Source organism: Centrocercus urophasianus, unplaced genomic scaffold (genome assembly GCF_019232065.1).
Source record: "Centrocercus urophasianus isolate 14NV4802_14NV808 unplaced genomic scaffold, USGS_Curo_1.0 seq_14, whole genome shotgun sequence".
NCBI classification, from domain to species: domain Eukaryota; kingdom Metazoa; phylum Chordata; class Aves; order Galliformes; family Phasianidae; genus Centrocercus; species Centrocercus urophasianus.
This window is the reverse complement of record NW_024884586.1, coordinates 30,216,308-30,232,014: the sequence shown is the minus strand read 5'-3', so window position 1 is coordinate 30,232,014 and position 15,707 is coordinate 30,216,308. Positions and strand designations below refer to the sequence as shown.

Genomic DNA, 15,707 nt, shown 5'->3' with positions numbered 1-15,707 from the left:
TCACAGCATTTAAAGAATTTTATACTTCCTGAACCAGTAAAAGGATCAAAAAGATTATCTTTTTAAAAGACAATCCTTATTACTCATTGCAGCTCTCATTAAAATTTGGCATACTCTTTTTAACTGTAATAACTATGATAATTATTCTATCAATATACCTGCCATACTGTTTTAGGGGGAACATCATGGTTAGGACATAATTAGAAAGTTTAAACAGTAATGCGGGAGAAAACAATTTACTAACAAATATTTCAAATGTTTCCATAACAGGAAGACTAAATAGCATTTAGACAGTCATATATTCATTTCCAGGTTTTAACGAGGCTTTAACACCTATATCAAATAGAGTATTTATGTGCTACAGGTGCACAGAGGTAAAACACTGTGCAAACATCCAAGAACAAACACAAAACTTGGAATTCAACCCAAACAATTTGCATTAGCATTTGGCTGATGGATACAACTATGATGTGCAGCGCAGCCTTCTTTTGTCTTCTGAAAATACAGAAAACAAGATCATTTAGAGTGATAGAAAAGTAAAATTCTGCCTGCATTTCACTTAAACTTGACTTCTAATAGCCATTTCCTCCTTTCTCATCCTCTACCACAGAAAATCCAGCAATTTTCTACTTGGAGTATGCAGAGACTAATTTACTCCCAGGAGTTTCACGTTAAGCGTAAAGTCAGCCATCTGTTTTTCAGTTTATTTTCACTGCTGTTTTCCTAGTTACTCCCTACCCCAATACTGATATTTTGGGAACAGGTATTATTACTATCAATATTATTTGAATATTTATCCTCCACAAGGACACAACTTTACATAGCTTACACTGTATTTATGAACAAATAATACGATTAATTTAGAAAAGTACTCTCATTAATTTATTTGAAACACCTAGAGGAAAACCTCAGAGAACATTTCATCTACCGAGTACAAGATACACACTGTCACCTTTCAATAATAAAAAAAATGCTCACCCTTCATTACTTTAGAAATTTCTGAAATCACAGAATGCAAACTGTTTCCAGTCTTGTGTGTATACCAAAGGATGATTAACAACAGATATAAGCATGTATCCACTCTTAACCATAAACTTAAAAACATTAAGGCCTCTTTCGCTGGAGACATAACATAATCAGATAAAAATTCATTAACTGCCAGAAGAACACATATTTTCAAGAAAGGTGCAGGTCTCTAGCTGAGGTGAATGTGCAACTACCTTCATATACCGGGAGAGGGGTAGTATTGCTCTGCATGAGCTAAAACAATAAGTGGTATTTGAACTGCTGGTTGAAAGGTAGAGGCACTGGTAATCATTATTTCCCCTTGTTTGTTCAGGACCTTCCAACAAAACAAACAACCTTTTTGTGATTGGATTGACATGGTGTTAACAATGCATTTAATGCCCAAATCAGTATGAATACAGGTAAAGCTCCTGCTAATACCAGTACCAGGATGTTAAAGCCACCTATTTTCTAAGCAACTCTAAACAGCCACACATGCACACACACAAAAAAAAAAAAAAAGAAAGAAAGAAAAAAAAAGTCAAATCTTCCCTCCTTTAGCAAATAAAGCTAACACTCACTAGGCCACGTCATATAGCAACCGCGTGTACTGCATGAGCTATATAGCCATCTGTTAAACGCTTGCCTACTGTACCTGCAATCTTTTCTGCAATCTTAGCTTCTGTAGCTCTCTCTTGCAGTTCTAAGTCCAGTTTTATTGTCTTCAACTCCTTGTCCTTTTCCAACACCTCATCTCGAAGCTGAATTGAACAAGTGTAACAAAATATTAAATTGCAGTCTTACTCCCAAAATACAAATATTGGTAATACCACAAATTCAATTTATTTTATTTATTTATTTAAAGGACAAATTTATTTAAGATAAATTGTTTTATCTTGCTCTTTGAGAAAAGCAGCAATGTGGATGCCATTGTTTTCATTTGGGAATCCCCTCTTACGATAATGGGGACGTCTGTGGTCATTCTCACTAAGGAAGTTCAGTTACGTGGAATATAATGTAGTGGTAACTGCATGAGTAGCCTATTTCCCATCAAGAGTACTGACATAATTTATATCTGAAGAGCTGCAAATGTATCATTTTCCATGTGCATCACCAGATAGAAAACAGATATTCTTCTACATGCTGAGGTCTTTCTTTTAATTGGGAATTCGCTGGCTCTGCTTATGGAGAAATGTCTGAGCTTGTCATTGAACAGTCAGTGACATTCCACATAATAACAGGATGGTTGAGGTTGGCAGGCCCTTTGGGTCCAACTGCTCTATCCCCTGCTCAAGCAGGGAAACCCTTAGCAGGTTGCCCAACACCACATTCAAGCAGTTTTTGGAGATCTCCATGGAAGATATGCTTCATAGCCTCTACGTAGCTTGTGCCAGTGCTCAGCCACCTACACCGTAAAGAAGCGTTTCCTGATTAGACAGAATCTCCTGTGTTCCAGTTTGTTCTCACTGCTTTTTGTCCCCTCACTGGGGAACATTTAGTGAAAAGGTTATACATTTTTCTGTTGTTTATGCAGATACAACCATTCCTAATGGTAGAAATAACACAGAGGTACCCAGGTGAGGTTGCTATATGGATCTCATGTACAGTATATGAGTTCCAGATTACGTTCATGAAACATTGGCTTTAGTTTTGCTAATTTTTTTGCATTTAAGAGCTCAAAAACTTATAATGAAATGCTTGAGCCACCTAAGATTAGGAATGGAGTGTTTAATGAAATAGATCACGTGTACTGCAGAACGTAAGTTTCAGATTTTGAATTGTGCCATAGTGTCATCATTTGAACTACTCTATTATAACAGAGAAGCTACAGTCCTGTCTTTATTATATCAGAAGTACAAAAGAGAAAAGAGGTAGCAAAGGCAAAACATACTCAAATTACATATATAAAATACACTGTCTGCTCTGATAACATGAATAGGATGCCAGTCATCACTACAAAGTGTTCTATTGTAAATAATTCCACACATAATATGTTTTATGTGGAGACTCCAGTCCACAAGCTTTTTCAAGCCAAAGAAAACTTTTCCATTAGCGTCAGCAGGTTTTTTTTAATCCATGATGCAGGAACTTACGTCACTGATTAAAAAGGTCAAAGAGCAGGATGAAAGATTTTTTAATTCTGGAAAAGCAGTTGTTAACCAGGCACTAACAATCTAAAATGACTAGAAAGTTATTGTTTAGAGTGCTTAAACAAATAACAAAACTAAATTAGGAACAGTTTAAAATTTATGCTTTATGAGACAATTGTAAAATAATAAATTCTGTGATCTGAGAATCTAAATTGTACCTTTTTATTTTTGGCCCTTAGAGTGTCCAATTCTTTTAAGAGGAATGAAGTTTGTGTCTTTCCACCAAAACCTGTGGGATCTTCCCTTGAAGATATAAATTCAGGGAGTATTTTCCCTCTACTTCCTACAGCACCACTTAGAGGAGAAAGAACAAAAAAAGTTAACGGAAAGAACACTTCACCCTCCCAAAATGTATGCAAAAATAAACTAACAAAATTTGTTAACTGTTACAAATGTGTTCAGAAGCAATAATAGAAATGTGTTTCTATTACATCTTAAACCTGTAAGTCTAAAAGAAAACTTCTAAGTATGGAAATAATAAGCAAATATACTACAGTGCTAATGCATAAAACTGATGAATAGAAAGTGGCTATAAACAGAAAATGCTTATGAGAAGCAAATATTAATATGGAAAAACAAAGCAGTGAAACATCTGCAGATCAAATTGATGCTTAGATTATAAGAAACCAAATTCTTCAGGATGAACAATTTCACATTTACTGAAAGGAGAAGATATAGAAGTTAGTATTGCAGAAAACTACAAAATTATAGGGCTATTCTAATTATTATATTTGATGGCAAGAATTCCAGTTTTAAGATTACTTTATTTAGCCAGAGACAGCGAAAAATGAGAAGAGATTCAATTACGTGCAGGGCCACCAACCTCCAGATCTGATACTAGATGAGGCTGCCTAGGGCTCCATCCAACCTGGTCTTGAATACCTCCAGGGATGGAGGTATTCAACCTCCCTGGGCAGCTTATTGCAGCACCTCACCACTCTCTCTGTAAATAACTTCTCCCTGACATCCAATCTAAACCCTCCTTCCTTGAGCTTAAAATATATTATATATATATATATTTTTAGTATATACATTACAGTGCATATATTACATCACATATAGGATGTGTGTGTATGTTTCTTAAGATTTCAATATAGGGCCATAGCTTAGTACAAAACTTAAGGACAGAATAGAATCGTCAGATTTGCTCTTCTCTAGATTTCTGTCACAAAGTATTACAACTCCTCACCTTTAGTCTTCCGACTTCACCTAGATTTCACCCTGATTCATTCTTGTTTCCTAGCTTATGCCATCTAATTGCCTAATCAGTCACCATACTTAGGGTACATTTATGGTGTAAAGCCACACATACTACTAGACTTTAGATCACCCTTTCTAAATCTGTACAATACGCGCATTTTAAATTACCTGAAGAGATTACAATTAATTGAAGTACCTACAGTGTGCAGACAAGCCACTGCCATGAACATATTCTTTATAAGTGCTGGAGGAGACAGTGTTAAAATGCTGCATTCCAACAGGAAAGAAGGACAGATACGGTTGTCACAGTTACATGTACAAGCCATCAACTAGTACTCAATGCCTAGACAAATCAGTTTTCCTAGTCTAAGTAAAAAGATTTACTGATTCTCAACTTCCCTGACATTATAAAATATTATAGCTACTTTGTTTGCATTATGAATTTTAGAAAAAAAAAAAAAACATATTTTGAGGTATTTCTGTACCTTGATTCTCCAGGACTGGAACTGAACTGCGCACACACATTTGGAGATCTTCCTTGACTGGTTACTAGCAAATCTGAAAGTTTCAGTGCTTCATCTTCTGCTTGGATGAAAAAATCCGCTTTTCTGGAGGAATTTGGATGAAATTGAAATTCTGCACAGAAGTCTTCTCCTTTCTGTCCCAGGTTGTGGGTTTCTAATTGGAAACAGAGATGAATTTTTAATTTTATTTTTCTATTTGGAGAAAAAGAGCATTTTTTATCACTTAAAAATGGTTTGCTATGTTGTTATTTTAGCAAAAGTTTAGTTTTTCAAGCACACCTTCTTCATTCCACAAAGGAATGAGCACTGTGCTGCTCCAGGAGCTGCCATAGCAGTTACTGCCTACTTACCAGACTTTTCTCATGCAGTCCTGAAAAATTCACTACCATTTCCCAATCCTTCTTCCCCTTCAATGACTGCTTAAAATGACCTTGCAAACCATCTACCTATCTTTTCGGGAAAAAAATTATCCTAGTGAGGCATGATGAATTTCCACTCTAAAGAAGTGAATTTTCGCATTTTGAACTACAGTTTCACTTACATTGAGGTCTTTTTCAAATTTTGGTTACAAAAGGAGTATTAACAAGTTGTAATTAGTGACAAACAACTTAAGGTCCCACTGGTCACTTCCAGAATGCGTGAACTAGAGGCTCATACAACTAAAGAATCCAGAGAATGCAAAGCACAAATTGTGTCAAAGGGAAAAATCATCTGATTATAAGGTTGAGTATGACAGGCAATTCTCCTAAGCCTGGCTACTAGATATTTTTTTTTTTTATGATGTATTTCTGATATCATGGTACTTAAATAAAAGAAGGATCTACATACCAAGAATATTCTTTCATAAAGCAAGAACAAGTTTTAATTATAGAACTATATTAAAAAATGATGAGGAAGACATTAAAAAAAAACTGAAAATGGAAAAAAAAAAGTATTTTTCACAAGTAGGGAACACATAGTGAAGCTTTTGCTTATTTAATAAAGTTAGCATTTCCAGTCATTTTGGATAAATTGTACTTTAAATACTCTTTGATCCAACTTATTACTTCCACATACAAAAATGAGAACAGATTCATCAAAAATAATAAGAAACTGACATCTAGTCTGTCATCTGTCTAATTGACAGATGACAGATGTCTAATTGACAGCACCAAGGTGTCATGCTGCATATAAAACAGAAAAGCACAAATTCCAAGCGAAAAAATACTAAAGCACGTCTGTAAAATCAGGTGCAAGAGATTCTTCTTTCCGTGAAGAAGAAAAGGCACAGACAATGGCACAGGTAACATCCTGAGAGCAAAAAGAGAATCTTTTTTGTGGATTGGCTGGAGATGGTTTAACAAGTCTCCACAAAAAGCTGTGCATTACCATCATGTAGAGCAGTTTTCACACGTGCAACTCATCAATATTCTCAATCTACAAGTTCTCTTGAATCCCCTCTCACCATTCCTCTAAACTGCATCCAGATTTTCATACTAGAGAAACAACAGACAACAGTGCAGCAGAATCCCTGTTTCTAAGTAGTAATAAGCATGAGGGGATCATAACCTGATAAGACACTAATTAACAAATATAATCTACTACTGCATCCAGTACTGTGATCAAAATGTATTCCTTGTATCAGATCCTTTTGCAGCTAATGCTATAACTGAACATAGCCACGTAGATTCTGAACAAATGTACACTGTTCACTGGCTCAGCATCCTGTAGGCTTGTGAGCAGATATAAATATTGCAAATTATGCTGTCACACTCTGAAGGAGGGGTGCAATGCTTCAGTTGCCTTAACAATCTTTTCCTTTCTTCTTTGGGCATCAACATTTTCACCAAGGCTGTCATCCCTGTTGCAGGCTGTGCTGGTCTCAGATGGTGAGATTCTCAAAGGCAGATCTTACCAGTAAAGACTGAGGTGAAGACATTGAGTAACATAGTCCTTTCTCACCACAGCCTCTGCTGCATTTGAGCAGTGGGGCAACATTTCTACACTGTTCCTTTTACACTTTATATATCTGTAGAATCCTTTTTTGCTTCTCATCTGTTTTAAGATTAAACTCCAGATGGGCTTTGGTTTTCCAATTCCAATCCCTGTACAAAGAATCTCTCTGCATTCTTCCTGTTCCTGTTTCCACATCTTCTATGCCTTCATTTTATGCCTGAATTTAGTCAGGAGCAAAAGGCATTTGGCTGCCTTTGCTTGATTTCCTGCTTGTCAGGATAGACCATTTTTTAGCTTGGAGTAGGCAAATCTTGAATACCAGTGAGCTCTCTTTAATATTGCATCACTCCAGGACTGAATCCTATATAATTCTTCCAAACAGATCACAGAGGAGTATCTATTCTCCTGAAACCCAAGGCTGAGGTTCTGCTTCTGTCCTTCACCCTTCTCTCAGGATCCAGAACTCTACATTTCATAACAACTGCAGCCAACGCTGTCTCCCAGTTTGGTATCTCCAGCCAGTACTTCCTTATTTCTAAGTACTGGATCCAACAAAGCACCCTCCCTTGTTGTCTCTGCAATCACTTTCTTCAGCAGTTGTCAACAAAGGACTCTTCTACACTGTGTCCTGCTGTGTTGGCCTTCCAGCTGATTACCAGAATCACTGAAGTCCCCTATGAGGTCCACGGCCTGCAAACATAAGGCTGCTGCTTCTTATCTGCAGGAGGAGATAAATATCTGCAGATTAACTCCTGATTAAATTGTGGGCCAAATGGAAGATTGGGATACTTCATGTGTCCTTTCATTAGTATATGAAACCTTATGGAAACAAGAAAAGAATTTAGTCTGGGACTAGGCCTGTTTTGACGTCTATTACTGCTAATGTTGCTTCTTTAAGCAATTTATATTTGCTACACACCTTTCATCCAGATTCAATTCCCTCATGTGCATGGGTAAGACTGAGCACCATACAGCAAACCTGCAAGTGGCATTCCTGGAAATACTAGATGAAAAACAGAGGAACTATCTTTCCCCCTGTTGGCACTGTAAAAGAGAACAAGACAGCAGCCTTCTCCACTCAGAATCAGAAGGACTCTGCTCAATGGCATTAAAGTTAGAAGTTTTTTCACTTGTTTCAATAAAGCCTCAATTGTTTTGTTATTTTCTTTTGTCAACTTGCTAAATTTGTCATTAGAATGCTTTGAGGAAGGCAATTTGAACACAGTTAGATCAATAAGGGCAATGAATTTTTTATTTCTAAAAACACTTCTACATTTAGTCTGTGACACTGCTCCCCACCCCAAGTAATTTAGGCCTTGGTATAAGGTAGAGTCTTGTCTTCCCTTTAAACCAAGCAGCAACGTTAATCAATGCACTTCAGTGCTTTTCTTCATGCCTCCTGCAAATTGTATTATGCACTAATTACCAATGCTGCAGAGACACACTGGGGAGTAAGTAGCATTTGCAATAATCAGGCTGCACAAAGAACATCAGAGAAAGCATACAACAGCCTTGAAATCTTCATGAAAAATGGTGTAGTTTTCATTAAGTGGTATCACCACCACTGATTCTGGTTCTTTAGTACACTAAACAACATATTTTCCATATAGAATAGAACAAGCTCAGTAGCTCAGATTAATATTTCACTATAGGGAGAAGCAGAATAGCTGATCTTCTGTTTTATGTATTTATCTTGAATGAATAGCTCATTCACATTAAGGGAAAGAAAGGCAAATGTTAGGAAGAAGAAATATAAAGACACTAGAAATAAAGCTGGGAATTGATTATAGGGGAAGAAGGAAGAAGATAATGTCGCCACAGCTTGAAATAGTAAAGGTAGAACAGACTTCAATGTTGGTAAGCTAGAAATGGTTAAAAAGTCAAAGTAAAAATATTAAATCTAAAGCAATTGGAAGGCAGCCGCAATTTCTCAGAGCTTTTTCTCAGAAAGAGGGGACCGGAAGTGACAGAAGTGAAAGAGCATCAGAGAATCCTTTAATATGGAAACTCATAATACAGAAAGATGCAAGTGCACAGAAGGCAGAGTTTTGCCTTCAAGGCCAAGGAGGCAGCAGCCCCTTTTATGCACAGCTGGTGAGATGCATTCATCATTCCACCATCCAGCAAAGCTGGATCCTCTTCTGTCTGCAATTTTTAGCACCCCCCTATCCGATCTGCTCTGATCACCTCTGAGATTTGCAGGGGGGTCTCTGAGGAGCCACAACAAAAGGAAAAAACAGCGGCAACAACAACAAACCTAGAACATGCACACAGCACTGTAGAATCTATGCTAGGCTACAATCCATCCTGCAGAGGATGATGGGGACATCAGAAGTCCCAAACCAGCTTCAAATGTAACAATAGCTATTCAGAGATTTCAAGTACTTTAAGTCAGTCTGTAGCACAGATAAAGCATGTTCTTGTCTGCCTGCAAAAGACTGCATGAATGAACCCGTAAAGGAATGGGACTAAGAGAACAGAAAAAGGAGTAAAATAGGGAAGGAAGAGAACAACTATACGCATTTCGGGGAAAAAAAATGCAGAACAAAACATGTTGCTGTACTTGAAGAGCTGACTACAACCTTAACGACTAAATCCCTCCAAAATCCACTTGTTAACAAACTAATAAGGACACATGTACTCCTTTTTCCCCGCCTCTCTCCTGGGGCATGGGTCTTTGGGTCCCCCCACACCGTTAGTCATGGAAACAGGCCAAATCGGCCTGTAAAGTACTGACAGTTTGACACTGTTTCCCATAGTATTCTCATGAAGAAGCTGGCAGCCCATAGCTTGGGCAGATATGCTCTCCGCTGGGTAAAGAACTGGCTGCATGGCTGGCCCCAGAGTGTGGTGGTCACACCCAGCTGCTGACCAGCCATGAGTGGCATTCCCCAGGGGTTGATACTGGGACCTGTCCTATTCAGTATTTTTACTGATGACAGGATTGAGTGCACCTTCAGTAAGCTTTCAGATGACACCAAGTTGGGAGAAAGTGTCGATCTGCCAGGGTAGGAAGTCCCTGCAGAGGGATCTGGACAGGCTGGATAGCTGGGCTGAGGTCAGTGGGATGAAGTTCAACAAGTCCAAGTGCCAAGCCTTGCACTTTGGCCACAACAAACCCAGACAGCCCTACAGAATTAGGGCAGAGTGGCTGGAAAACCATGTAGAGAAACAGATCTGGGGTACTGATTGATGCTCAGTTGAACACGAGCAAGCAATGTGCCAGCAAGAAGGCCATCATGGCATCCTATTTCAGAAATAGTGCTGCCAATAGGAGCAGAGATCATCCTCTGTGCTTGGCACTGGTGAGGCCACACCTCGAGTACTGTGTACAGTTTTGGGACCCTCACTACATGAAAGGGTGCTCAGAAAAGTCAACAAAGCTGGTGAGGCATTTGGAGCACAAGCTTTATGAGGAGTGACCAAGGAACCTGGAACTGTTTAGTCTTGAGGAGGCTCAGGAGAGACTTTATTGCTCTCTACAACTACGTGAAAGGAGGTTGTGGTGAGGTGGGAATCGGCCTCTTCTCCCACGTAACTAGCAACAGGACTAGAGGGAACAGCCTTAGGTTGCACCAGGGAAGATTCAGGTTGTACATTAGGAAATAATTATCCAAGAGAGTGGGTAGGCACTGGAACAGGCAGCCCAAGGAGGTGGTGGAGTCACTGTCCCTGGAAGTGTTTAAGAAACTTTTAGATGTTGTACTGAGGGACATGGTTTAGTAGGAAATACTGGTGATAGGTGAATGGTTGGACTAGATGATCCTAGAGGTCTTTTCCAACCTTGGTGATTCTATGAACATTCTATGAGCATTCTATGATTCCAACTTTCCCAGCTCTGGTAGTTAAGTTAGTACTATGCCTGAATATTCATTCATGAGCTGAAAATGACGACTAAGTCTTTCTGACAAAGACAAATGTTCATTCACGTTAACCACTGCAACTTCTACCAAACAGAACGCTTGGGAAAGGCTCAGATAACTTAACAATTCACCTCATACTGTATGTCTAAGAGGCATAAATCCTGAAAATGAGTGGGAAACGCAAAAGTAAAGGATTTTATAGATATAGATATGCAAGAAAAGAAATTGAGGCTGGTAGAAGAAATCTGATCCTATTGCTTGGCATAAGCAGAAAAAATAAGAGTTGGGTTAGGATTTGTGCACTTTCAGAGCATCTGTCCTTTCCTTTTTAATTTCTATTGGAGTTAACACAGACACAGCATGTATAATTAACATGCATATCTCAAAGTGCATTATATTATTTTTCACTTTCTCTCAAAATTTTACTTTCTCCAAATTCCCAAGAAAAGACACAGTTCTTGTTTTCAAGAAGAAGGTAATTCCTGTTTCTGGAAAACAATTACAAAAGCTCCATACCTAAAATTTAAGCTCAAGATACATTTTCTTGAAGAAAAAAAACAAAAACAAAACCAAACAAACCCAAAAAGCCATAACTAAAACAAACAAGTGCAACTTTACTCACCTTTGGGTTTATTACAAATATACTTAAGATATAGTTACTTAGTCCCCTTCAGTATCACGTAGTTCACTGACAACCAGTAACTTTCAATTACAAATAAATCACTGATATTTTATGGCACACTTCCTACCGTTCAAAGAAAACTGGACAACATTTAAGACAGTTGTTCAGTAGGACTCAAAGATCTCACTAAATCACTTGGGCAGCAAGACAGAATGGCAGTCACAGGAAACCTGATAACATCAAGGCTGAGCTCTGAATATTTTTGTAATATAAATCTAATTCCTTTTAATTTCTCAGTGCTCTGCATAGCCAAAAATATCACACAAAGAAGTGCCAAGGCATTGGTGCTTATAAAGAGGAAATATTCACAGATGCATTGTATGTTCAGTGTTACAACAATCATCAAGTGAACAGGATGAGGCAACTCTTACTGAGATAGACTATGTGATCCTACTGTAAGAAACAACTGACAGAGGTTCATTTCAAATAAATCTTGAAAGGAACATTTTCTCAAGATATTTTAGAAAGGATACGTAAGTACCATGATAGAAATTTTAGTATGAGCAAGACTGAAAAACAAAAAAGTCATGGTGGAAATAAAACTGCAGAAGTTTGTGTTTTATCATGGAGCCTCACTGGTGGCCCTTGCTCCATTCTCCTTGGAGAAATGGAATTCTTTTCTTTCCATCAGAGAGGCCTAATGCAACTTGAATAACTGCAAAAAACAACTAACTTCAAATGAATTCCAAGAAAAATATATCATTTTTACCTATTAATGATAACGTTTACAGAACCAAAAGATTAAGAGGAATTTCAAATCATCTTTCACATTCCTTTATGATGACCTTAATACACATGACAAACTACAGTATTTCTATGTTAGAAGACATGCTGACATGCTGTGTACACATACAGAAACTTCACGTAATTTCAGTAGAAGGCAGAAGAAATGAAACCACTTTTCTTTTTTACATTGGCTATAGTTTTAATACAGAAAATGTGAATAATTAAAGATGTCAGTTAATCTTTTTAGAATTCAGATTAATAAAACAGTAAAACTCTCATGAATGATCATTAGCTATGGTTTGTACTTATTAAGTCCAAAATCCCAATCAAATATATCAATGTATTCTTATCAGAATTTTACTGAAAAAGTTCTCTGCAAATGAAGTAAAAATAACTTAAGCTGTATTTGGAATTAAAGCTTGCTTTGTATCTCATAACATAAACACACACACAAAAAAAAGAGGCTTGAAAATATCTTTTTGGCAGCTAAAATACAGACAAAAGTCGGAAGTTTAATGATTCATTTTTAATTCCTTAAAGGAATCTGAAGAGAACACTGAATTCATTCTGTGATGGCAACTTAAGCAGGGGGTGACACCTGTGTTACTTTGAGCGCTTCTTTATTCACCTGTACTTGCATGGAACACTGGCAACACCCTTCATAAAAAAATAAATTCAGAAGGAGATTAAGAACAGTTGGAGTTATTCTGGCAAAGGCTATTTTTACAATTCTCTGAAGACTGATTATTTTTGTAATGATGTTTCCCTTGTCTGTCTCTCATCAAGTCTTTCGCTCTCCTATTTTGCATCTAAGCAGCAGTTGAAGAAAGAACCATTAGAAAAGGTAGAAAAATGCTTCCAAGTGTTTAAAATAAGTGACCAGCCATTATTTCGGTAGTCACCGCCGTTAAATAGTGATGCATTTATTAATGTGCAAATATCACACATTTCCTTTGGCATTCCACTCTCTGTTTGCAATTCATTAACACACAGTTATTTTAAAATATTAGTCTCTGAGAAGACACCAGATTTTCACTGGATTGGTCTCATACTTGAAAAAAGCGTTTTTATACTCTGAATGCATCAAAACAGCAGAATCTTTAAACAGACACTAAGTGGGATTCACAGCAACACAATGTTAGTTCTAATGGATGGATGATTGTGTTTGGTCTTTTGAAACTTTGAAGTATAGGTAAGTCTTGATCACACAAATTAATAAATCCTAAAGCTGGAGTTAACAATAACTATTACACCCAAATTCTGCAGCTTAGCCCAGCCAATTTTTCAAAAGGTCAGGTTGTGAACTGGAGAAGATCAGGGAGGTCCACCGCATAGCTTTGTTGCCAGGCATCTCTCGTCTGGATTGTTGCAGGCATTTATTAGTATTCGTCAGCAGACTCAACAAAGCAAACAAGAAATTCAAGCACGAATAATAAAATGAAATGCTGCTATATAACCCTTTGTCATTCAGCAAATACGGGACTTTTTAGCTACATTGTTCCTAAACCTGGGTTACTACTTTAATTTTTCTCCACAGTGCTGACTGAATGAGTATGCATGTGTGTTAAATGCAGAGCTCCCTTAACAACTGCAGGACTGCCATTTAATCTGTTGGTAGATGGACCATTTCCTGTGGGAACTCTAGCTATGATTTCCAGATCCACCAAATAAATCTCAGATTAAGATTCCAAATGAAACCTGCCTTTGGCAGATAAAAAATGTCAAGATGGATATAAACAGTAAAATTATAAATTATCTAGGTGTTGCACGATGACTTGATGTGCGTTTTTTGTTTACACTTTCCCCGATATCACAACTATACAAGGCATTCATCAAATGTCACACTTTCATAATATTGGAGGCATCATTAAAACTGTTTGGCTAAGGACCTTGAAGTGTTTAAGCAGTAGCTCAAAAGTATATTTGTGCAAAGTAGAAGAATAAATTTACATATCAGCAGCAGCTCATAAGGGATGGGTAAATATTCTGTTTATCTCTCATTGTAATTCAGGTTAGTTTAAATACAGGGTTTCAGGATATCATTACAGCCTATATGGAGTTATTACATAATTTCCAAACATAGTGTGTGCTAGAGTTTTACTAAGCATGCTGTGTTTATATTTTCTAAAACAGCTGAAAACAAAGTAAACTCTTCTATCCCAGTTTTCTTTTGCTATTGTGATTCTAGACAATTGCTTTTCACATATAGCCTCTTTCATTATCTAAATCTTAATGATCCAGAACTCCCTTTTATCTAGGCAGGGTCATGTTTCCTGATGCCCATTAATTATAGTGGAAATTCTCTTATCCAAACGTACTCAACCTCCCCTATACCACAAACAAACAACTGAGGCTTTGCTGAATTTCGTGTTCCAAGCTACGTCCCAGAAAACTACACACAATTATTAAAAAAAATAATAATACTGTAACTTTAAATGTCCAACATAAGAGAAATGTCACTGTGTGAAGTGACAGGAAGACACCTCAACCACATACCCTGATACATGCATACCTCTACTAAAAACACACATGGACTCTCAGAGGTGAATCTCCAACGCACTCTGGAGATTCAGGGCATGCTTATTTATTAAATAAAATCCTTTGTTACACCTTCATGCTGAACTTAAATGTCATTCTAGTTAATAAAGTACTAGCAGCAAAAGTTTCTAAAGAAGAAAATAACCAAATTTCTGCACTTTTGCCAAGTCTTCTAAAGGTCCTCCTGATGCACCACATAACAATCACTGTGAAATAACTGCTGCTCCTTCCTGAAGCACATTTCAAGACATTCTGAAGTCAGCTGCACTCAAATATTAAACACTAAGGAGATTCAAAGTGCAATACTTCAAGGTGTGCCCTCTCCCCATCTGTACTGCTTGCAGGACTTGGTGCAGACTGGGCACTTCTTATTTTCAGCTTTTTAACAAAATCACATCACAACACTTGAATGAGTCAGGCAGATACCGAAAACTTATTTGTGCTTCTTATGACAAGTCTTTTTCCACTCAGCCTGTACAAATGTGCTATATTTAAGAATATACTAGAAATATATAAGAAAAGAATGGGGTAGGAAAAGGAAATATGAGAATTTATATGTATGAAAGAGGAATTATTTTTATAGGAAAGATTAGATAGCAGTAGATCTTTACATCCTATACTCTGCAGAGAAACCTGCCACCATTCTTACCACTTGAAAATGGGCAGCTAGCATGCAGCGAGCCTGAGGCTGAAAGCACAACACCCATGCAAGACACAGATTGAATCACATGTTGAAGAGAATACTGTCTCTGTGTGTATAATGTGGATTCCTCTGCATAAATACACATGCAGTGTTCAGGTCTTCCTCCTTTTCCAGATAAGCAGCATTCCTTATTGCTAAAAACAGGGAAGGAAAGGAAGAACAAACTCACAATATCTCATCTTGAGGCATGTGAAAGAAGAAACAGACTTCAATATGACAACTGTTTATTCTGCATCTACTGCAGCCTTGGAAGAAAAACTTCAGATTTACTCTATCCTGCAGTTGTAACTGATGTATTGTGGAGAAAAAGGAAGCAACTCTTCTACCACCAATTGCTTTCTGACCTAGCTAGATCATCAGACAAAAAAAAAAAAAAAAAAA

General features: G+C 37.3%; 1 protein-coding gene across 9 annotated transcripts in view; it reads right to left on the bottom strand.

The window, feature by feature from the left end:
- Positions 1–15,707, bottom strand: part of MIPOL1 (mirror-image polydactyly 1) — a 175,195-nt gene that overhangs the window by 129,116 nt on the left and 30,372 nt on the right. For 8 of the 9 annotated variants that reach the window (XM_042813682.1, XM_042813686.1, XM_042813687.1 and 5 more), the window contains 3 exons: positions 4,841–5,033; positions 3,314–3,449; positions 1,661–1,766 (listed from right to left, as the gene is read on the bottom strand). In XM_042813682.1, coding sequence (XP_042669616.1) covers positions 1,661–1,766; positions 3,314–3,449; positions 4,841–5,033 — 435 coding nt within the window. Of the gene's footprint in view, positions 1–1,660; positions 1,767–3,313; positions 3,450–4,840; positions 5,034–15,707 lie in introns of those variants that run through there. The other variant, XM_042813688.1, reaches the window with a different exon arrangement.